At 37.0% G+C, this 24,072-nt stretch overlaps 1 protein-coding gene and 1 long non-coding RNA gene across 4 annotated transcripts; one reads left to right on the top strand and one right to left on the bottom strand.

Moving 5' to 3' along the window:
* Positions 1-305: 305 nt before the first annotated feature.
* Positions 306-4,319, bottom strand: LOC115850850 (uncharacterized). Of its 2 annotated transcripts, none has more exons than XR_009564609.1 (3): positions 3,505-4,319; positions 1,190-2,694; positions 306-629 (listed from the first exon to the last, which is right to left on the bottom strand). It is a non-coding gene; the product is annotated as an uncharacterized lncRNA (long non-coding RNA). The 2 variants fall into 2 exon arrangements; XR_009564608.1 differs by having other exon boundaries at positions 306-1,379; positions 2,455-2,694.
* Positions 3,739-23,739, top strand: BBS5 (Bardet-Biedl syndrome 5). Of its 2 annotated transcripts, none has more exons than XM_030852444.3 (12): positions 3,739-4,321; positions 6,541-6,623; positions 7,938-8,003; positions 8,689-8,738; positions 8,870-8,997; positions 11,612-11,747; positions 12,661-12,756; positions 15,843-15,905; positions 17,385-17,519; positions 21,473-21,556; positions 22,526-22,549; positions 22,702-23,739. In XM_030852444.3, exons 1-12 carry the CDS (start codon positions 4,263-4,265, stop codon positions 22,801-22,803), a joined length of 1,026 nt encoding a protein of 341 aa, XP_030708304.1. In that variant the 5' UTR covers positions 3,739-4,262; the 3' UTR covers positions 22,804-23,739. The 2 variants fall into 2 exon arrangements, with proteins under 2 accessions (XP_030708304.1, XP_060158271.1); XM_060302288.1 differs by lacking the exon at positions 3,739-4,321 and adding an exon at positions 4,610-4,698.
* Positions 23,740-24,072: the final 333 nt, after the last annotated feature.

Below are 24,072 nucleotides of genomic sequence, written 5' to 3'. Positions count from 1 at the left end.
ATTCCACTCCTAGGAATTTACTCAAAAGAAATTAAAATCTATATCCACAAAAAGACTTATGCATGATTGCTATTGGCAACTTTATTAATGATAACTGGAAATGACCCAAATGTCCAACATGTGAAACAAACTGCAGTATAACCATAGAATGCGAAATAAGACAGCAGTAAAAAGGAGCAAATTATTGATTCATGTATCAATATGGACGAACCTCAAAACATTCTGCAAAATGAAAGAAGCCAGATACAGAAGAGTATATATAATTTTTAAAATAAATTTATTTTATTTATTTATTTTTGGCTGCATTGGGTCTTCGTTGCTGTATGTGGGCTTTCTCTAGTTGCAGTGAGCGAGGGCTACTCTTCATTGCGGTGTGCAGGCTTCTCATTGCGGTGGTTTCTCCTGTTGCAGAGCACAGGCTCTAGGCACGCAGGCTTCAATAGTTGTGGCTTGCGGGCTCTAGAGCGCAGGCTCAGTAGTTGTGGTGCACGGGCTTATTTGCTCCGCGGCATGTGGGATCTTCCGGGACCAGGGCTCGACCTGTGCCCCCTGCACTGGCAGGCGGATTCTTAACCACTGCGCCACCAGGGAAGCCCTATAGTAACTTATTACACCATTTATATAAAATCCTAGAACACACAAAATCAATTTACAATATGGTACTTTTTATGTTATATATATACATATATTGTACCACAACAAAAATAATGAAAAATAATCTGCAGTGACAGAAAGCAAACAAATGGTTTCTGGAACCTGAAGTTGACTGCAAAGGGGCATGAAAAAACTTTTTGGGGTGACGGAAATGTTCTGTAGCTTCATTATGGAAGTGGTTACATGGATGCATATACTTGTCAAAATTCATCTAAAATGGGTATATCTAATTATATGTAAATCATACCTCAATAAAATTGATTTAAAAAGTAAAAACACATACACACACACAAAACTTTACTTACAAATGCAGGAGAAAAAAAAGTCTGGGAAACAAAGTATATGAAGGCCCAGTTAAAAGCACTGAAAAATAGTCATTTCAGTCTTTGTTTCAAAGGTCCTACTGTGATGTCAGGGCATTAATTTAATGTTGCTGTAATAAATTATCACCATCTCAGATGTTTAAAACAATACAAACTTATTGTCTCACAGTGTTTTCTGTGGGTCAGGAGTCTGGGCTGAGTTCTTTGCTTACCTTGAATCAAGGTGTCTGCAGGGATGTGATCTCATCTGAGGTTTGGGGTCCCCTTCCAGGCTCATTCAGGTTCCTTAGCAGAATTGGTTCCTTGTGGTTGGATGACTGGAGTTATCGTTTTCTTGCTGGCTCTCAACTCCTAAAGGCTGCCCTCAGTTCCTAGACATGTGGCTCTCTCATAACTTGGACACTATTTCATCAAAGTCAGCAAGAAAATCTCTTTTAAGGGTTCACCTGATAAGTTCAGGCCCACCAAGGATAGTCTCCTTTTTGACTAATTCAAAGGGCATTAATCGCATCTGCAAAACTCTTTCATCTTTGCCATACAACATAATCTAACCACAAGACTCATATCCTATACATAGATTCTTCCACAATCAAGGGGAGGGGATTACATAAGATATGTACACCATGGGTGGGAATCTTAGAGGCCACCTGGAATTCTGCCTATAGCCCTGAACAATTCATGCCTCTCCCAAAGGAAAAAAAAAAAAACAAAACTGTGTACTCCGTCCCCAGATTCCCCTCTCATCACATTACAGCATCAGCTCAAAATCCAAGATCTCATCATCTAAATCATTTACATCTGAGCAAATGAGGCTCCTGGCTATAATTCACTAAGTGCAGTTCCTCAAAGCACAATTCCCCTTAGTGACCTGTGAAACTAAAGAGATCAATGCTCCCAACACTCCCATCATACAATGGTGGGACTGGCATAGGAGAACAGTTAGAGACATTCCAGTTCAACAGGGGGGAAATGGAAGGTACAAATGAGCCACTGCCATATAACAATTCTGACATCCATCTGCGCAAATGTTGGATGTTTACTGCTTAAGGTTTAAGATCTGGGAATAATCTTCCGTGGTGCTCAGATCCTCTGAGTCATCCTTGCTTTTTCATGAAATGTAGCACATGTTTACAGGTGAGTAATTTTTTTTTTTTTTTGGCCACACATTGCAGCTTGCAGGATCTTTAGTTCCCCAACCAGGGATCAAACTCAGGCCCTGGCAGTGAAAACACCAAGTCCTAACCACTGGACCACAAGGGAATTCCCAACAGGTGAGTAATTTTATCAGCCTGCTTCCCACCAGCTGAATTTTGCTGGGTCTAATAGCCTCTGCTATTTGTTAGAGTAGCACACCACTCCTGATACCAATCTCTGTCTTAGTTTTCTATTGCAGCATATAACAAATGACTGCAGCTTAAAACTACAGACATTTATTATCTCCCTGTTTCTGTAGATCAGAAGTCCAAGCATGACTTACCTGGGTTTTCTGCTTAGGGTCACAACCAGGCTGCAATCCAGATACTTCCTGGGGCTAAGGCCTCATCAGAAGTTTTACTGGGGAAAGATCTGCTTCCAAGCTCATTCAGGTTGTCGGCAGATTTCAGCTCCTTGCACCTATAGGACGTGAGACCGCTGGCCCTAAAGGTGGTATCATAGCAGGTGGCTTCTTCAAGGCAAGCAGGAGAGTCTCTCTTGCTCCAGTCAGCTGAGATCTAGCCTTATTTAACATAGTATAAACATGGGAAGGATATTCCGTCACTTTTACATCCCATCATCTTTGCTATATTTTATTAGCTGGATGAAAGTCACAGGTTCTGCTCACATCCAAGGGGATAGGATCATACAAGGGCATGACTCAATGGGGGCCACTTTAGTCTGTGTCCACCACACGTTCCTTTGTCTCCATTACCTTCGTCAACCTGAGAAAAATTCCTCATGCCTTTCATATGAATATACCCAGTATTTGGAACAAAGCCTGACACACCAGGGTGCCAGATAATTTAAAGTGATCAAACTTTTGATCCCAGGACCCCTTTATACCCTTAAAAATATCATTGAGGATCTGAAAGAGCTTTTGTTTATATGGGTTATAGCTACTGATATTTATTGAGATGTTTAAAAATTCACTTAGTTCATTTAAAAGTAAAAATAACCTCATTATATATTAACATATATTACATTTTTAAATTATATTTTCAAAAAATTGTAAGAAGAGTAACATTGTTCTACATTTTTGCAAATCTTTTTTAACATCCAGCTTGATATTAAGACAGCTGTTTTCTCATATCTCTTTCACATTCAATTTCACATCATGTGGCTTCTAAAAAACTCCTCTGTACACTCAAAGGGAGACTGAGAATTAAAAAGACAAATAGTGTTATTAAAAATACATTTGGATCTTGTGGGCGCCCTGCAAGGATCTTGAGGACCTCCTGGAGTCCCCGGACCACACTCGGAACCATTGATTTAGAGAACTGTCATGAACTGAGGGAAGGATGGCACTTTGATACATTCGAAAAGTACTTACCGAATGCCTACTCTGTGCTCGCGTGGGTTCAAAGGGAACTCTGTCCTCAAGGTACTCACAGCAGAGCGAGAGAAGAAAGGTTAAGGACCGCTTTAGTTCACTTTTGAGCTGAGGCTGAAGTGACAAAGGACGGGCCAGGTAGAGATCTGGAGAACGGAGAGTTCCAGACAGAGAAAGGGGGCGCCCTCCAAAGGCGCTGAGCCCTGCCTGGTTGGAGAGCAAGCAGAAGGCGCGAGGACGGCATGAGGTGGGCTGGGCCGGAGGAGGCAGAGCCAGACGAGAAATTTCGAGTTTTAAGTCTACATTTCTCTCTTTCTTTTTTTCAGACCGCACCACGCGGCTTGCGGGATCTTAGTTGGCCCACCAGGGATGGAACCAAGGTCACCAGTAGTGGAAGCGCGGAGTCCTAACCAGTGAACCGCCTGGGGAGTCCCTAAGGCTAAATTTCCCGACAGTGTATGGAGAGGAACGGAAGGGGGTGGGCGGGGAGGAACGGCTTAAGGAGGCGAGTCTGGAGGTGCAGAAGGTCACTCAGAAGTCAAGCACCCGCTCCTGCGCCGAGGCCAGTTCTGCTTCTCTGAGGCACGGAAACCTGCCTGGAGCCTCAAATCCGCTTAACTACACCACAGGGCCGGGAAAGCGCGCACACTATCTCGAGGAAGTTTGGGTCTCGGCGCCCGCCGTAGACGTCGTGCCAGAGGCGGTCCGTTGTCTTGGAGCCGGCAAGACGCCGTTAGGCCTCCCCCGCCGCGGTCACCATGTCGGTGCTGGATGCGCTTTGGGAGGACCGGGATGTCCGCTTCGACGTGTCCTCACAGTGAGTCGCCAAGATTCCCCAGTGGCCGGGAGCCTGTAGAGGGCGCCGCGGCGCGATTTCCCGACCCGGAGGTGGAGCCTAAGGCCCTCGCGAGGGTGGGAGGAGGTTGGCGTCTGCTGTCCTCACCTCAGGAGACCCCAGACTGTCCGGGGCCCAGCGGCCCTCCCCAGGCGCCACTGCCGGAGCGCGTCTAGATTGTACGCAGTTTCGGTCCCTTACGATCCCCGGTCGCGGCTTGACCCGGGGGACCTGTCGGAAGCTGAGCCCAAACACTGCAGGGACCGCCTTGGGCTTGGGCGTCCAGTACACCCCAGTGAGCTTATGGTGCCAGTTTCGTATGGTGGAAGGAACGTGGAGCAGGGACTCTGGAAACGAAGGTTCGGAAACTAGGTCTAGAATAAGGACACACATTGTGGGCCCTTAGAAAAATGACTTCACCGTTCTAAAGCTTGAGTCTCCGAGGGAAGTGAGAGTAAGCATTCTCCAAAATCCCTAACCATGCAGACTTTATTTCCGTGGTAAGCTTCGTTTCTAGTTATTCATCTAAATCACCAACAGGAAGAAGGAACCCTCTTTTGGAGCCTCTCAAACAGAAGCCCTGTTTTTGGAAATTTTCATGTTTTAACGAGAATAGTTAGAAACCTCCTGCCGGCAGTCCAGGAAAAAAGTGCCCATTGGGATAGTAAGCGTTGGAAAACAGTAAAGCTAAGGTTCTTGGGTTGATGGTTTGGAGTTTCTTAGCCAATTCGCATGATTCTTTGTTATGAATAGAACTTTCTTAGGTGGAAAAAATGAAATATTAAGTTTCCAGGCTTAGCTGTGGCTAGGTATATAATACTGACATGGTCTTGGATCCTTTAAGGCGTTGTGAGGGAAGGGAATTTATAAAGTTATAAGCAACGGTTACATATTGCACACATTCTTTGACTTTTCCTGCTATTCTTGGAGGGTTCTTAAGCAAAGATTCATTTCATGAACATTTTCGGTTTATTAAGCATTTATCAGATGCTTACTACGTACTGGTGACTGTGCTGATAGCTAAAGATACAAAAATAATAGGAAATGACACCCTTCCCCCACCCCACCCCCATTCTACTGCAGGAGATAGATGTAGACAACTAACTATAAAAAATGTGGTAAATACCGTCATGGAAAAAATGAACAAAAAGCTGGAGGACCATAGAAACAGAAAAGTTCATTCTTCCTAGGGAAGGCCTCAAAGAAAAAGTAATATTTGAATTGAGCCCTGATGAATGGTCAGGGCCTTGCTAGGGTATACAGGAGGAGAGTATTCCAGAAAAAAGAAAAGGAAGAAAAGAAAAGAAAAAAATTAGATGCAGAGTCTTAGAGGTATAAATCTCATTGGCTAGAAGCAAGGTCTGGCAGGTAGAGAAAGGAGGTGCAAATAGAAAGGTAGATTAGCTAGATTGTGAAATATTCAGTTGAGGATTTTGGACTTCATCATCTAGGTAGTGGGGTAATATGGCTTTTCAACAGTGAAGTGTATGATCATGTCTGTATTTCCAGTAGATAATTGAGTTGGCTTTATTGAGAATGTGTTAGAAGGCTGTACCACATATTCTTCTAGGTTTTTCTTTTCTTTTCTTTTGGCACTCTAGATTGCATTCTATCAGTCAGCAACCTATTCTTCATTCTTTATTTCCTTTTGTCTCCTTTATCTGATTGTGTACCAAGTCCAAATGTTGCTTTGCTTTAATCTGTTCCTTCCATAACTGCATGACTCCTTTGCTTTACTCAGAAACCTCTGGGACTTCTCCACTGTCCACAGGATAAAACCCATATCTATCTGACTGACATTCTAGGTTATCCATAATCTGGTTCCTTCTTACCTATCCTACTATATTTTTCACTACCTCTCAACATGTACCTTCTTCCCCAGCCAGGCCAGTCTTCCTACATTCTCTTATCATTTCTTATTTCTGGTCCTTAATCATAGATTCTCCTCTCTCTCTTTTATTTCTCCAAATTCTACCTCTCCTTTAGTTCTGACTTCTCTCCATGTCCCTGGTCACTCCAGGCCCCACTTGATCTCCAGGTTCTTTAAGTTCTTGAAAACCTTATTTTCAAATGCCTGAGCATTTGGTACTGTATTATTTATACTTTTGTCTGTTTTATATGCATATGCCTTTTCTCTCCCTCACTAGTTGGTAAGCGGGTATAGTTGTAGCTAAAAATTAAAGCCTTTATATTTATTTTAGACAAATGAAAACAAGACCTGGAGAAGTCCTTATTGATTGTTTAGATTCAATTGAAGACACCAAAGGAAATAATGGGGATAAAGGTGAGTATATTTCTAATGTATTTTGTATTTCTGGTTTAAATTACAAACGTTAAGTTATATTAGCTGGAGAATAAGATATGAAACAGCATTATATGTCAATTATGGTTCCTGATGCCCCACCCCATACCATTGTAATAAGTCCTTCTGTAAATAAAACCCAGTTATCCTAATTTAAGTGAGCCATCTCTTTTCTCTTTGACCCTGACTGATAGATGCAGGTCTAGTCCTCTGTGATCTTGTGGGAACTTTACACTCTAGCCATGCTGGGTGACTTACTATTTGTCAAACATACCATGTAATGTTCCACAGTTTCTCTTGAGACTGCCTTCCTTTGTTTTTAGGACCTCCTATCCCATCTCACTCCAGCATTCACACAGGCTTAGTTTCTCTGATTTTAGATATTCTAGGGGTTTTTTCAGGGAGGAAGGAGTATGACATGGCTATAGATTACTCATCAAAAGAATTCCATTGTTATAATTTGCTTAAGAAATGTGTTAAAGTTAAGAGAGTTAACTTAGTTCAAGATATTAGTTCAAGATATTTCAAAACTATCCTCATATGCTAATTGTATTACAAACTTCTAAGACACATAGTTTACCATGCACAGATTTGCTTGACTTTTTTTTTTTCTTGGAGCATCTATAGGGACTACTATTTCATAGGACATACTTTGAGAAATGAAGTTTATCTAACTTGGTACATATTTCAGTGTAAGAACATCAGTTTGAGGCTAAGAATGAAAAGCATAAGCCTTAAACAGACTTCAGCCTAGCTGTAACTTCATATGAGGAAAAAGTTTGCTCACAGCAAAAAAAACTGGGTGTATGAGTATATGGCTCATTTAAATGAGAACTGCTAAGAGACTGCTCAAAGGCAGGGATTCATATATATATGAGAGTTCTTTGAGAAGTGTGATTTCACTGAATGGCTTAATAATTATACTGTCCTGTACTCATACTCAATTGGACGCATATAACCTACTGGGACACCCAGAACAGCTTCTACTGAGAAAAAAAAAAAAACAGTACAAAGTTTTCTCCTCTGTCAGTTGAGTCAAACCAAGGTGTTGGCAGTGAATACCTGTATTTTTTCAGTAACTATCAGATGTTGTTTCTCTGAGATTCTGAATCACACATTGTATACCTTACCTAGAATGGATATGTGCAATAAGTATTTTCAATTAATAACTGTATGAAAAACATCTGTGGGTGTTGCTGTTGGTACTGGGCCAGAAGTTTCATGTCCATCTCATTCTATACTGCAAAAATGGGTCCTTATTTAAGGTAATTTATTTTTCTGTTTGTTTGCTTTTAGGTAGACTCTTAGTAACAAATTTAAGAATTATCTGGCGCTCTTTGGCATTACTCAGAGTCAATCTTTGTAAGTATCTTTGTTAGCATGAAAGAAAAAAAATAATTTGTCAAGTAAACTTGCACAGTGGCTTTTGACACCAAAAGAAGCTATACTATGAAATATGTGAAAAACTTTAATTGATAAAAACTTAAGAAATCGTAGACTAACCACAGACTGCCTCATAATGCAAAAGGAATGTTTTTTTGAGTCTGTCCATTTTGTCTCTTGGACATATACAGGATTAGTGCTTTTACACTGAATGATTTTTGGTTTCGTTTTTTACTTTACTTTGAAACTTGCTATAACCTGTTTCAAGTAATACCAAAGAAGGGAGATTAAATTCTAATAAAAGTACAATCTTTCATTGTGTTAAATTTTGTTTCATTTGTTTTTTTAAAGGTATCATAGATTTTCCAGCTAGACTTTTTCTCTTGATGTTGTGGTGCTAAGATTTTTAGTAAATAATACTGTATAGGTTTTAGAGAAGCAAACCTCCTTTTTCCCCATGTTGAGAATACTTTTGTTCAAAAGAGGCAGAATTATCTTTCTAGTCCTTTTAATTATTTAACTTAAATTTGTAGATATTTCATAAAAAATATTAATTGTATTTTTATATATATTTAATTTTTTAAACTTAAAAGTTCTGTATATATAGTTTTTTCCCTCAATTTATTGTATCATGTTCTTTAAATTCTTTGCTTTTAAATTTTAGCTATTGGTTACAACTGCATATTGAATATTACAACAAGGACTGCTAATTCTGTAAGTCTGAAAAATCTTATTGAAATATATATACTGAAGAAACAGTAGATATTTGAGGTTGATGTTTGTTTTTACTATAAATGAGAAATTGCTCTTAAAATCTGAAGCTTTAAATAAATTTGTCTTTACAGAAATTACGAGGCCAAACTGAAGCTCTTTATATACTAACAAAATGTAACAGTACTCGTTTTGAGTTTATATTTACAAATTTGGTTCCTGGAAGTCCTAGACTTTTTACTTCTGTGATTGCAGTACACAGGTATGGTAATACTTTATAGATTATTAAATATTTTTAAGGTAATTCTATGACATAAAGGTTTAGAGGGTAAAATTTCGACATGTGGTGCTGTCTTCCTCCAAGCTCTATTGCAAACATCCTGAAGATACATAGAACATGTAGCATTACCATTTAATAAACACTTTGAAGGTATTTATAAAACACATAAAACTGCTGAAGAGTCTATTAAATTAGCTACCAAGGTAGTTAAAAATGAAATAGAGAATTCGTTCAGTGTAGATAACCAAGTTGAATAACTCAATTAAGGAATTAAGGTTATTTTTCTAACAGTAGAAGGCATGATTGGGTAATTTCTCTAAAGAGAAATTTTTTGTTGTTTTGTGGTTGTTTGATTTTTTGTTTTCTTAATTATTCTCTTTTTACTACCCCAGCTCTTTTTTTTTTTTAACCAGCCCTAAGTACTATGATTTTTTTTAAAGTTTGGCTAAGATGACAGGCCAAAAAAAAGAAAACCACACATACAAAAACTTATACACACAGATATATATAGTATGTGTATATACCATTGTTTTAATATGAATTTCTTTTATTACTAGTGATGTTGAAAGTTTTCATATTTGTTAGCTATGTATAGTTTTCTGTTGTAAATTTCTTAATTTTACTCCTATCTGTCATGTATGTTGCAAATTTATTTCTTTCCTAGTTGTTATTTTTTAATTATGTTGATGATTTTTTAATCTATATAATTGTTTGCTTTTCTTGGACATAAAACTCACATAAGATAAAATTTACCATTTTTAAGTTTACAGTTTGGTAGTGTTATATATTCACCACTACTCAATTCCAGAATATTTCCATCACTCCAAAAAAGAAACCCCCATAGTAGTCACTTCCCATTCCCTCATCCCCATGGTCCCCTGGCAACCACTGATTTACTTTCTGTCTCTGGATTTGCCTATTCCGAGCATTTCATATAAATGAAATCATACAATATAGTGGCATTTTATGTCTGAGTTCTTTCACTTATGTAATGTTTTCAAGCATGCTACATGTTGTAGCATATATCAGTACGTCATTCCTTTTTATAGCTGAATAAGATTCCATTGTATAGATACATATTTTGTTTATCCACTCATCAGCTGATAGACATTTGGGTTGTTTCCACTTCTTAGCTGTTAGGAATAATGCTGCTGTGAGCATTTGTGTACAAGTTTTTGTGAGAAAACATATTTTTTTAAGCTCTCTTAGGCATATACCTAATTCTTATCTTTTTATTTCAGTTTACTTAGAGAAGTAATATGAAATGGAGTATGAAGGGAACAGGGAAGCTACTTTTCTTTAATAGTATAAAAATGTTATTTGTTCCCTCCAAAACAATTTATAACATGAATAGTTTCCATTTTTTCCACTGGTTAAATATTGATGATTACCACCTTAAAGGAAATTAAGATTTATAATCAAATGCTCGAATCCTGCTCTTTCATAATTTACATACTAGAAGATTAATTAATGTAAAAATCGGAAATTTAACAATACATATTATAATTTATATAAATGATTTTGAAAGTTATTCAGGCAAAGAAAACCCTTTAGTTTTATTAAAAGGGTAAATTAGCCTGTATTTTTGCAGAGTTAAAATTAGAATTAACCAAAATTTAATCAGAATTTTCTTCTGTGTTTATTATTTATCAATAGGGAGACATGGAAAGAAAACAAAGTTATAGCGATTTTATTACATACATACACACACACAAATACATACAGCTGTCCTAGGGTACCTTTTGGAGTTGGTACAGATTAATTCTAATTTTCTGTGTAAAGGTAGATATGACCATAATGTTTTCAGGTTTCAGTGAGAAAAGTAATTGCAGTCTTATAGCAAAAGAATAATGGTACCTTTAACTAAAACAGAGAAATGAAGGGAAGCTTTTTGATAGAAAAATTAATTTCCATGTCTGTTTTTGCAAGCATTGTTCTTCAGCTTAAAGAAAAAAATCTTCTTCTTCTCATTTGTGCCATACTATATATATATTGACTTAAAAATTGGACATCTAGGGATTTTCCTGGTGGTGCAGTGGTTAAGAATCTGCCTGCCAGTGCAGGGGACACAGGTTTGATCCCTGGTCTGGGAAGATCCCACATGCCACGGAGCAACTAAGCCCATGTGCTACAACTACTGAGCCTGCTCTCTAGGGCCCGTGAGCCACAACTACTGAGCCACATGCCATAACTACTGAAGCCCACGTGCCTAGAGCCTGTGCTCTGCAACAAGAGAAGCCACTGCAATGAGAAGCACGTGCACCGCAACGAAGAGTAGCCCCCGCTCACCTCAACTAGATAAAGTCCGCGTGCAGCAACAAAGACCCAACACAGCCAAAAATAGATTAAATAAAATAAATTTTAAAAAAATTAGACATCTTAAATATAGGTACTGAGATAAAATGTGTAAATACTACACTGAAATGACAAATACAGTACAAAAGACTATAATCACCAAAACTTATTGAGAAGAAAAAATTTTTAATGTACCTTAGTAACTATTTGAGTATATAACTGTGTATTTTTGTAGATAAGTAAACATAATCTAAGAAAATCACATTTTCAGTTTGGATTAGTCTTTTGTTCTTTTTTACAGAGCATATGAAACTTCTAAAATGTATCGTGATTTTAAATTGAGAAGTGCGCTAATTCAAAATAAGCAACTAAGATTACTACCACGAGAACATGTATATGATAAAATCAATGGAGTATGGAATTTATCCAGTGATCAGGTACCATGCAAAGAACTAATGAACCTTTTGGGGCAGTGCTTTCTTTGGTAATCATTTTTCCATTTATGATTAGGTTTATATATTTATTTAACTGTTAAAATAAGCATTATAGCTCTTAATTAACATAGCTCTTGATATATATAATATTCTGATTTTCATATTTTTATGGTTTTAATGCTCTTTTTATCAACATTTGTTATGTGTAGACTTAGAGCTGGAATGGGCCTTAAAGGTCATCTAGTCCAGTCTCTATCCACTTACAGATGAAAAACTCAGGCCCTAAAGAACTAAGTGACCTCCACATCTATTCTGTCCCACAGCCACGCTCTTCCCCCATACCACACTACCCTCCACATCATGATAACTTAGGCTGATTGAGGAGAGTTATAGGATGGACAGTCATGGAAGCCTTTTAATCCAGTCTTTATGGAATTAAACATATAACTCATTTGGTGACTCCTACATCCATGATTGTAACTTTTCATTTCCTCTTGAAATTATGACCAGAGGAAACATATAAGCAACTAATAGTTGGAATAAGAAACAAATCAATTTCTAGAGAATAATTTGTCTCTTACTGAGAATAGTTTCCAGCCTTTGTGGGTGTTACAACCTAGATTCGACTGATAACCAGTGTAGCAAATCTGTAGCATTTGATTGAAGAGCTCTTGCTAAACATGGAATCATAAGCTTAAATTGTAAATAAACTTTGCACACTTGAAAAGTTCTAGTTTTAAACTATGATAAATATTCTATAGGATATAGACAGCTCCCCATCTGAATAACTACTCATAATACTCAATTCTGGTATTTTATGCTGCTGTGAGAATCAGAATTATTCTCGTGTTTAGAAAATAAAGAGTAAGTATTCAGACATGATTGTTGATGCCTCTCTCATCACTCTCTTTTACAGGGAAATTTAGGAACTTTTTTTATTACCAATGTGAGAATCGTGTGGCATGCAAATATGAATGACAGTTTTAATGTCAGTATACCATATCTGCAAATTGTAAGTGCATGCATTTTGATGACCTTATTTTAATGTAGAATAAATAATTTCTGTTCAACAGTTAATAGGACTTTTGGGATTAGATGAGTTTTTCTCTCTCCCTAGTGGCAACAGTTTAGCTGAGAGCATACTTTTTAAATGTTGATAATCAGAAAAGACCCAATTGTACTTCCATTCAAGGGAAACGGCACCATTATCAACTTGCTATTAAGAGAGAAATATACTGGAGTCTAAAAAGTTTAATAGTTATCATACAGATTAAGGTGATTTTTCTTAGATTTTATTCAAAGGGCTTCTAGCTACTAAAGTTTTCCATAACCTTTCCAGGAGGCAAGTATATAGTGGTTCTTTGGCATGGCTTCAGCTCACTGACCCACACACTTTATGGCTGTCTTGCTACTTTCTGCTCAAACCCTTTTAAAGCCAGAGCGAATTCATTAATTCTGTGAATGAACAGTTTTTATTGTATTCGGATACAGCATGTACTGTAAGCTGGATTCATATTGCAAGTTCAGTGCAAGGAATCAAGATGGTTTTTAGTCATGATGGTTTTAGCTTAAATTAAAGCTGTTAAAATTTAGAATAAGAACTAATTACACCTGAGACCAGTTTGTTGGGGGGTAGATGAAGATGGTTCTTTTTACTCTGCTGCTGCTTTCATGGTAAGTATGTGATTCAGTGAAACAAGTAGTAAACTCCAATAATCTGAAGAATTTCATCTTATATATTAAAAAAAACCCTACTTATTTGACCCTAGTGCAAATTAGATGGAACATAAAAATAGTTAATGAGGATCCTGTGAGGCTATCCTATGATAATCACCCTTATTACAGAATATAAGTAGTCTTAAGACTAAATAGTTTCATTAATAAATATTTATTGAGTATTAGATACAATGTATGTGATATCCGGAAAATGTCATTTTTTAAAGAGACCTCTTAACCTATGGGAAAGATGATTCTTTGCAAAATATTCCCAAGTCTATCTTTTGCTAAATTGTTTGATTCCTGAGTTACTTTAAAATATTTGATCATTCATTTGCCAAATACTGAGCACCTACTCTATGCTCAGTGATGAAACTCATGAACCAGTACGCAGTTTCTGCCTTTAAGGAGCTTTCAGTCTGGTGGAGAAAAGCAACACATTAAGCAGAAAATCATAGGATCTGATAGGAAAAAAATTATTTCTGGCCATCTAAAGAAATAACGAGAATTTATAAGCATAGCTGGAAATATGTGACAGAGTCTACATAGGTATTTGATAAGTTGATGTTTGTATTGTTCGTTGCTGTTTTATATTGCATTTACATATCAACGTCTATTATGCTGAATAATTACTGAGTAGTAAACAACTTTGTGATTTCTGTTCTCCAAGTAGGATACTTTTCGTTATTTAAGAATACCGTTGCCAAATACGGATTCTGGAATGAATTCAGCCTGGCCCAAACAACTTGCAATCTGATATCATCACAACCTGTCATTGGGGCAGTCATGTTCTAACTTCAGCTCTGGGCCTCAGCCATTGTCCTGACTCCCTTCCTATAGATGTATATTTATATATGTATCTTCTTGCCAGTTTCTATCTTACCAGCCTGTGTCATCCACAGTTACCTGGTTAGATTACCTATTCATAAGCAGGATGCCAGTGTTCTATGGTTCTTAACCAGGACTGTGTGTACTCCTGGCAGGGTGTGAAGTAGTCTAGATGGAAGCCCAGGTTTTCATAACAATTACCATTTAGGCTGTCTGTCTGTCTGTGTCTCTCTTTTTCTCAACTTCCAATGCCCATCTGTCTGGAAGTATGATACACAGTCACCTACCACAGATTATTATCCTTCTTGGACTTTTGGTCTGCTGGTTATAATGTTAGATCCTCCATGGTTCTCTCTAACCCTGCCAGCAAGTACGTTCTGTTTCACTTTCTACAGGTCCTGCATGTCATTATGCTTCTGCCCCTCTACCCTTCTCCCAGGCCACTGGTATCACTGCTCATCCACTAGCCACGCTTCACCCTCATATCACACTTACCAGTTGAGTTAATTATATTTGACCTATCCTAGCCTTCTTTGATGCCCAGTGATGAATGCCCATACTTTTTTTTTCAATAAATGCAGTGGAGGTTCTTTCAGAATTTAGTCATTTATTGTGTAAGAAACAGAAGGCACATGCAACATTTTTTTAACATCTTTATTGGAGTATAATTGCTTTACATTGTTGTGTTAGTTTCTGCTGTATAACAAAGTGAATCAGCTATACGTACACATATATCCCTATATCCCCTCCCTCTTGCGTCTCCCTCCCACCCTCCCTATCCCACCCCTCTAGGTGATCACAAAGCACCTAGCTGATCTCCCTGAGCTGATCTCCCTGTGCTATGCGGCTGCTTCCCACTAGCTATCTATTTTACATTTGGTAGTGTATATATGTCCATGCCACTCTCTCACTTCGTCCCAGCTTACCCCCTTCCCCCTTCCCGTGTCCTCAAGTCCATTCTCTACGTCTGCGTCTTTATTCCTGTCCTGCCCTTAGGTTCTTCAGAACCTTTTTTTTTTTTAGATTCCATTTATATGTGTTAGCATATGGTATTTGTTTTTCTCTTTCTGACTTACTTCACTCTGTATGACAGATTCTAGGTCCATCCACCTCACTACAAATAACTCAATTTCGTTTCTTTTTACAGCTGAGTAATATTGCATTGTATATAGGCACATGGGACTTTTAAAAACTAACCCAGCCTTAGGAGCCACAAAAGACACTGGCTCTCCATAACTAAAGGATTGCTGGCCTTTGGTTTAAAATATTCAGAAAAGTTGTGGACTCCCTGAAGCAGGGAACATTTAAGTCAGAATTTTGTACATATTTCAGAGATGTCATCTTTGTGTTGCCTTACAAATTTGCCACCTATTTCCAGTATGAAAATTTTCATTTAATTGATCTCTATAGGAGTGTAAGGAAAAAGGAAAGAGGAAGAGTTCTGTTCTTCGGACTATGAAAAGTAGTTACTGTGTAAAAGTTGAAAAACGTGCTAAAATGTCACTACTATCAGATAATAAAAACATGCTTTTTGTTTGTTTGTTTTATATCTAGCGGTCAATAAAGATTAGAGATTCAAAATTTGGTTTAGCTCTTGTCATAGAAAGCTCTCAGCAGGTAAGATACTTTATATTTTTATTAATCTTTAATAGATTTAAAAAACTATGTGCCAGTCTATATTTTTAGTTTTATTTTTATAGTAACCAGTTTATATCCAAGAAGAGTATTAGCTGTAACATGAGATTATATGAAGAGTTTGAGTTTGAAGTCATATAGTAATTGTCCCCATGGGAAGAATCCTGCTTATATTTCTCTTTTGGGCAGACATATTAATTATGATTACAGTCATGACATTATTTCAATCTTTACACAACCCTATGATACAGTTACTATTTTTTCCCCATTTTATATTCAAGGAAACTGAGACTTGGAGAAGTTAGGAACCTTGCCCATGGTCTAATAACAGTAAGTGATAGGGCTAGGTTTTGATTCCAGGTCTGACTGATTCACAAGACTGTCTTTGAGCAACACAGGTCTATTCAGATAAACACACCCTATTTGAGATTTTCTACCATCAAACTCAGATTATACTGTATCTAATTATAGACTGCTATGCCCCGTTATGCCTGGTTTTTGCATTTATTTGTTTTAATAAATTTTTTTTAAAAAGAGATTTTTCTCTTCTAAATTCTAAATTTAAATATGAATGTCTACTCACTCCTTTCCCCAGCATCATACAGCTAGTTGTATGATGTAAACCATACATCATATGTAGTGTTGTAAAACCAGGATTTTAACACAAAAGTGTATGCTCTCAACCATCACCATATGGGTACTTAATTTTTTAACACTTCTTCTCCAACAAACTGTCATGGGCAAGTTTCTTTCCTAATTCTTCAAGGAGATAGCCTCAGGTATGCCATTCCCTTTTTTATTTTAACATATAGTCTATTCCTTTTCAAGGTCTAGCTCAGGAAAAACTCAGTTCCCTTGGCCTTCACAATCTATGGCGTATTTTTTTTAATCTTGAAATATTAGCTTTGATACTTACAGATGAAATTATGTGATATCTGGATATATTTCAAAATAATCCTGAGTGGGTGAGGGGAGGAGATTTAGGGGATGGGGAGGTTACATATGGAACAGAGCCGGCCATATGTTGTTACTTGTTGAAGCTGGATGATGGCTACATGGACATTTATTGTACTCTTCTATTTTTGTATATGCTGGAAGTTTTCATAATAAAAAATTTAATTTTAAAAAATCAGCCTACAGGGCTTCCCTGGTGGCGCAGTGGTTGAGAGTCCACCTGCCGATGCAGGGGACATGGGTTCGTGCCCCGATCTGGGAGGATCCCACATGCCACGGAGAGGCTGGGCCCGTGAGCCATGGCTGCTGAGCCTGCGCGTCCGGAGCCTATGCTCCGCAACGGGAGAGGCCACAACAGTGAGAGGCCCGCATACCGCAAAAAAAAAAAAAAAAAAAATCAGCCTACATATTGCGCTCTGAAGTAAGGACAGTTAGAGCTATAGTTTATCATATACTGTAAATACTGTTCCTCAGGCTTTTCATTTTTTTCATTATTTTCTCTTACAGAGCGGAGGATATGTTCTTGGCTTTAAAATAGATCCTGTGGAAAAACTACAAGAATCAGTTAAGGAAATTAATTCACTTCACAAAGTCTATTCTACCAGTCCTATATTTGGAGTGGATTATGAGATGGAAGAAAAGGTAATTTGTTCAGTGTGTGATATACAGAGTTTGCTCAATTGCCTTTACACAGTCTATAAAATTCAGATATACACACATTGTGTACAATTTAATTTTAAACTATGTTTAAAATGATGAATATACAGGCTCTGCTCAGTGAGTATGGCCAATGCTAATTTGTGCCTACCACCTCTTTTCTCCCTGGCTGCTTCACCATTCATTCCTGCCCGTCTAGGTAGCAGCCTATCCAAGATGTCCCCATATGCAAGGCTCTTCTGATGTAGAGACTTGAATCTCCCACTCTTTATTTTTATTTTATTTCAGCTTTATTTTTATTTTACTTCAGCCAGCCATTAGCATTTGGTTAAACCTTATAGGCCTCACAGACACCATTCTCTTTCCCCAATGACCCACAATATAGCAACTCCAGGAGGCTGCTCCATTAATATGGCCTATGTCTGTTCCTATTCATCAGATCCTCTTCCATGTCAGTTGTGAAAAATTTTGAATATCATGCCCACATGTCTGCTCTTTGCCTTCCTCACGACTTATGGTTTCTGCACCAGTCCCACTCTCCAGGTACATCAGCTGTCTTTTGGGTTTACTCTTCAGCCTCTGCAGCTGGGCCCCTTGTCGTCTGGTGTTTCACTGTTGTCCTCACCAGCCACTTCATTAGAGACTCCTCGCCGTCTGCTCTGACAGTGGTACCCTTGCCAGAGGCGCTCTGTCACACCTTCCCTTGCTGTCTGTTCTTGTCCTGGGGCCCTCACCGTACGCTCTATTGCTGGTGTCCCTGCCACCCACTCTTTCATCAGTGTCCCTGCCAATACTCAGCATGTTGAGCCATATCGTATATTATCTGTCTCTCTTCCTGCTCTTGGACTACAGCAGGTGACCAGGAAGATCAAGAAGTAGGACTGGACAGCTAAGTACAAATTCATACCCTCTGACTTCAGCCTCGTTGTGCTCCATATACTTAATTTGTTTGTCTCTCTGTCAAATTCCATATATATCCCTTTCCCCTTCCAGTTGAAACTTGTCTCTGGATTGTTGACGCCATATTGTACATACACTCTATTTCATCTCCTTAACCATCATTTTCTGCTTTCTTCCCAACCTGCACTTCTTTCAGCATTCTCCCTTTCACTCTACCTTCTCTGTATATTCCTCAGTAATATCACCTCCTCCTCCAGTTTCTTCAAGTTGTACTTCTGTAGATGACTCCCAAATCTTTCTGATCTTGGCATACTCTGTAAGCTTACCAGGGTTCCAAATATTTCTTGAATATTTTCACATAGATGAGCATTCCAAATAACATGAATTGAATTTCTCATTTAAAAGTTTATCTTAGGGTCTTCCCTGGTGGCGCAGTGGTTGAGAGTCCGCCTGCCGATGCAGAGGACATGGGCTCATGCTCCGGTCTGGGAAGATCCCACATGCCGCGGAGCGGCTGGGCCTCTGAGCCATGGCCGCTGAGCCTGTGCGTCCAGAGCCTGTGCTCCGCAACAGGAGAGGCCACAACAGTGAGAGGCCCGTGTACCGCAAAAAAAAAAAAAAAAGTTTATCTTAGTAATTTAATTAATAATTTTCCAAGTCAGTAAGTTACACTAGGACATGGTTGAGTATCTCAAACTTGGCATACCTAAAATCTTGTCATTTTTCTCAAAAGCAGTATCTTGCTGATTTATCTATTTATTTATTCACTACTTATTTATTTTTAACATTGTCAAAGTCAGATGTGCTCAAAACTCCGGGGTTTTCCTTTTTTATTTTTCCCATTATCTTACTTTACACATTCAGTCAGTTGTACCAGTCTCTCCCCTTTTCCTATACCTTTCTTTCCATTCAAACTGCAGTTTCCTTTGCTACTTTTGCTTGTAGAATAATGTTGTAGAACAAGCATGGTCCTTGGAACCTGACAAACCTGACTTCAATCCCAATTTCACCATTTATTTGTGATCCTAGGCAAATTTGAGCTTCAGTTTTCACATTATAAAATGAAGGTAATCTCTCTTACAAAGTTATTGATCATGTCTGTAAAGTGGCTGGCACATTGGAGACAATATGTTAGTTCTCCTACCCAAAGGTAGAGACAGCTCTACCTTTCATTTCTCTTCTTTTCCCCTTCTTTGGCCCTCAGTACATAATAATAACCAGCCATAGTAGCCTGTTTTGTCACCACATATAAGTCCTTACTCCAAAGCCACTACTTCAGGGAGGTCTTTGGACTATCCATCTAAAACACCAACCCCCGTCACTTTTTTATCCCTTGTTCTGCTTGTTTGCTCACTTGCTTGCTTTATTTTTGGTAACACTAATCAGTCTCCTTCACTATAAATAATCTCCATGAAGTCAGGGATTTTTGTCTATTTTCTTTAATCATTATATCTCCAGCAATCAAAACTAGCACATAGTAGGCTCTTAGTGAATATTCATAGTTGTTGAATGGCTATGTTGAATGCCTACTCTTTGTTGTTCACTGCTCTAAGAACTTTATATGCCTCATCTCGTTTAATCCTCCTGAAAACACTATAAAGTGTATCATCATCATTATTATTAGCCCTATCTCACAGTTAAGGAGACTGAGGCTTAGATAGGTTAATTTACTTGTACGCAGTCACACAGCTCTGAACATGGTTGAAACACCAGCCGTCCTCGGACTAGGGCATCAGGTCACCTCTTGTCAGCAGTACACTTCTACCATCAGCTTTACCCCACCAATTACCTATAAGTAGTCCACATTCTCTGAGCTGGTATTAAAAAATTTCAGTAAACTTCAGTCTACCTTTCCCACCTTATCTGCACAGCCACAGTGTCTGGTTCTGTAGGCTGTGCACTGCCCAGAGAACATTGTTCACGTAGACTCCAGTGTGAATGATACTCCTTGGCATTATTCAGTACAATATTCTGTGTAGCTCCTTCTGTCTTGTGGGACTCTCATATTTTGACCATATTGGATTATTCATCTTCTTCGGCTATATCCTGTGGTTTCTCACCTTTGCTGATACTGATCCCCTCTGTCAGGAATACCCTTTCCCCTAATCCCACCTGTGAAAATCATCCTCATCCTAAAAGCCCTAGATCACGTGCCAGCTTTTTCTTCATGAAAGTTTCTGGCATGCACAAGCCAGAAGTTGTGCTGTCTCCAAACTCTTCTATTATAATAGATATTGCATTTGTTACAGCTATTTTTTGTAGGTTGAACTATATGATATTATTAATATTTGACCACTTTTTACTAAAATGGCAATTTCATATAGTTCAACCTGACATTTAGTTATTTATAATTGTGTTTTGTCCTTCACTCCATTCCCACTAGATTATACACCTTTTGTGGTAAGGGCAGAGACTTTAAACCTTTGGTAGTACCAGCATGGTACCTCATACACTAAAGATATTCAAATATTTGAAAAATGAATTAATAGATACCAGCACTATATTTATTCTGCTTCACCTTTAGAGTATTCCACACAAATCTTAGTTCTTCTTTTTCACAAATTTCTTTTTTCACAAATTCTATTTAATGACTATTTTGAGGAAAATTTAAAACTTGCTATTATACAAAAGTTAGTTTTTTTAAACTGAAACTAACAGATAGTTTTTAACTATCGGAAAATCAGATAAAATCCAATGAGAGTGTTTTTCTTGATGGATATTTCTAAGTATCATATTAAGTTTGTGTAAATTTGTCATTTTAAATCTTTTGATGATATTGACTTCAGATTTAAAAGCTTGGGTTTAACTGACTCATTTTATTATTCATGTTAGTTTTAATAGAATATAAATTATGCAGTGATTTTTGTAAGACTTGAGTGGTTGGTAACTGTGATATCCTTTTACAGGTATTTACAATTCTCACAGCACATTTTACTAAAATTATTTATTTGATTAATATTGTCTCTGATACATTTTAACATCTGATTTAACTGATTTTCTTTTTCTTTTTTCTTTTTTTAACATCTACTGATTTTCAGCCACAGTCCCTTGAAGCTCTGACAGTTGAACAAATTCAAGATGATGTAGAAATAGACTCTGATGATCACACAGATGCTTTTGTGGTGAGCATCACAAAGAAGAGCTACTAAATTTCTTGTGATTTTTTTTTAATCTGAGTCATGTTTAATTAAATAATGCTTTAAGTGTGTAAAATAGCATAGAACTTGAGACTTTTTAGAATGTCTTAAACATGAGTTGGAGAGTAGTTTGTTTTTCAGGTTAGGGATTTTTTTGTGTGTGTGAAAATACTTTTAAATTACCAAACTGGGAAATAGTTTGAGAACATACTTATTCAGAGGATTTCAGATGTGTGAAAAGTTTTTTCACACTTTAAGATAACAGAATATATTAAATATAGTTAATTTAATTAATTTAAAGTCTATACTTTCCATAAGTAACCTTTATGAGATGGACCTCCCTCCTTTCAGTTTATAGGTATATTATCTTAAAATGGATTTCTATTTGAACAGTAAACTTTCTTGTTTCCAAATTTGTGCTATTTAATTAATAGCCAAAATAATAATAATACTTTCTATGTACTGTGGTCTATGAATCTGACTAGACTATCTCTCTGGGAATGAAAGTTTTTAAGCAAAGTGTGAAATAAGTATAAGATAGTTAATAATAAACTACTACTGCCTCAGTGTATGCATTTGCTGACACATTGAAGCACTGATTGCTTTGTTTTGTTTTGCCAGCATCTTCTTCTAAACCAAAAGTAGGGGTGAAATTTTATAGCTGCTTAGTCATTCTTTGTATCTCCTTTCAAGTTAACAATGCTAATTATACACCAATTACAAAGCACATTTTTAGCGCTTAAAGCGTAACTCTTGAAGACATAAATGATTGACAGAGGAAGTGAATTTTGCTACCAGCATTGTAAAGATAGGTGAGAAAACCATTAGACACACAGTAACAGAATATAAAATACAGTTAGTTACAGAATTGTTCTGTAAATTAATTACCTGTTCCTTGGCCTGTTAGCCTATTATATATCAAGTATGTGAAATATAATTTTCCTTGTCTTATAGGCTTATTTTGCTGATGGCAATAAGGTAAGGATATTTTACCTATAGTATATGAAAAAAATTTTCTATATTCCAGTATTTAGTATTCACAAACTTATGTGAAACCTATTTTTTGTTTTTTTTTCCTCTTCCTTGCCCACATTCTCTATTCCCATCTCATCCTCTTATCTCCCAAAAAGCAACAAGATCGTGAACCTGTGTTTTCAGAAGAACTGGGGCTTGCAATAGAGAAACTGAAGGATGGATTCACCCTACAGGGACTTTGGGAAGTAATGAGTTGATCTTGAGTTGAGCTGGGTTTCTATTTAAAGATATCTCAAGATTAAAGATACTAGTCGCCTGCTATAAGGCATGGCATAGTTTTTACATTTACAGAAAAAGCTTTTCAGAGAGTTTTTTTAATGATTAAGGAAAAACTCATTTGTCGAAGATTTTATTGCCAGTCTTCTAAAAATTATATTTGAAATTGTAATCAAAATGTATCTGGTTTGTTGTAAATATGTTTATTTTGTAACTAATACTTGTAAATTATTAGTCTGTGGATATTAAAAGACTGTATCATGTTGAGTTTAATAAAGAATTTATGCAGCACCATTAAATGTTTTGAAAGTGTTATCTAAAAGCATAAGACTCTTCTTATGGAGTAATCAAAATGCTGCTTTTTTAATTATAAAAATCTGGTTTAAATATATTTATCACATAGCTCCAAAGGTAAGCCAACTCTCATATAAATTAGAAACCTTAAGCTTGTCATTTTTAGGTAACCATTTATGTAAAAACTAAAAATTTTAGCTAACTTTGAGGATATCAACCCCTATGTAAAGTTTTGGGCACTATTTTGGAAATAATTTCAATATCGTTTTGGCAAGAATACATTTATTTTGTAAGGAAATAGTTTTAAATAGTTTGTAAATAAATAGTTTATTTGTTGACTTGCTCTTTGTTTGCATTCATTGAAACTTCTTTGAAGTTTTCAAAAATATGATATTATTTTCTGATTTCTTGGTCAGGTTAGATTTGGTGACCTCTCTTGCATAAGTGTTTTTTGCCACTGCTTCAGTATAAAGAAACTTTGTAAAGAACTTTTGTCAAAACATTAACCCTCTTTTTCTAGAGTGAAAAAAGTGAGTGTGTAAAATCATTTAAAATAAGATGCAACTGTATGTACAACCATAGACACATAGTACAACCAAGGGCTAACCTGAGTTTAATAAAGATCAATGAACAAAAGCTATAAATTGGTTTCTTCATTTAAATAGGAAAGGATTTTTACATTTTTAAGGGATGGAGTTATAATAACCTATATTAGGGGGAAAATATTGCTTGAAAAATATGTACAGGTCAAAAAAATGCAGCTAGGAATATTGTTTCAATAGTTTTTCAAGCAAAACAGACTGTAAAATTGCCAATTAGTAAGGAATAATCTCAAAACGTCAAAACACTGTGTTTGCATCTGACTCATTAATCTTTTCAGATGTTAGGTGTTACGTGTAAAGAGAAATGAGTCATTTATTGTTTAAACAAGGGAGCAGCTGTTGGTTTTTTCTAGT

This window comes from Globicephala melas, chromosome 7 (genome assembly GCF_963455315.2).
Source record: "Globicephala melas chromosome 7, mGloMel1.2, whole genome shotgun sequence".
NCBI classification, from domain to species: domain Eukaryota; kingdom Metazoa; phylum Chordata; class Mammalia; order Artiodactyla; family Delphinidae; genus Globicephala; species Globicephala melas.
The sequence above is the reverse complement of the archived record's forward strand: the minus strand, read 5'-3'. Positions and strand labels throughout refer to the sequence as shown.

Bases quoted from the DNA above. Each gene is read 5' to 3' on its own strand.
- BBS5 (XM_030852444.3), top strand. From the start codon at position 4,263: ATGTCGGTGCTGGATGCGCTTTGGGAGGACCGGGATGTCCGCTTCGAC. The intron at 8,739-8,869 runs GTAAGTCTGAAA...TTGTCTTTACAG, and splicing joins CAACAAGGACTGCTAATTCT to AAATTACGAGGCCAAACTGA. The intron at 8,998-11,611 runs GTATGGTAATAC...TCTTTTTTACAG, and splicing joins TCTGTGATTGCAGTACACAG to AGCATATGAAACTTCTAAAA.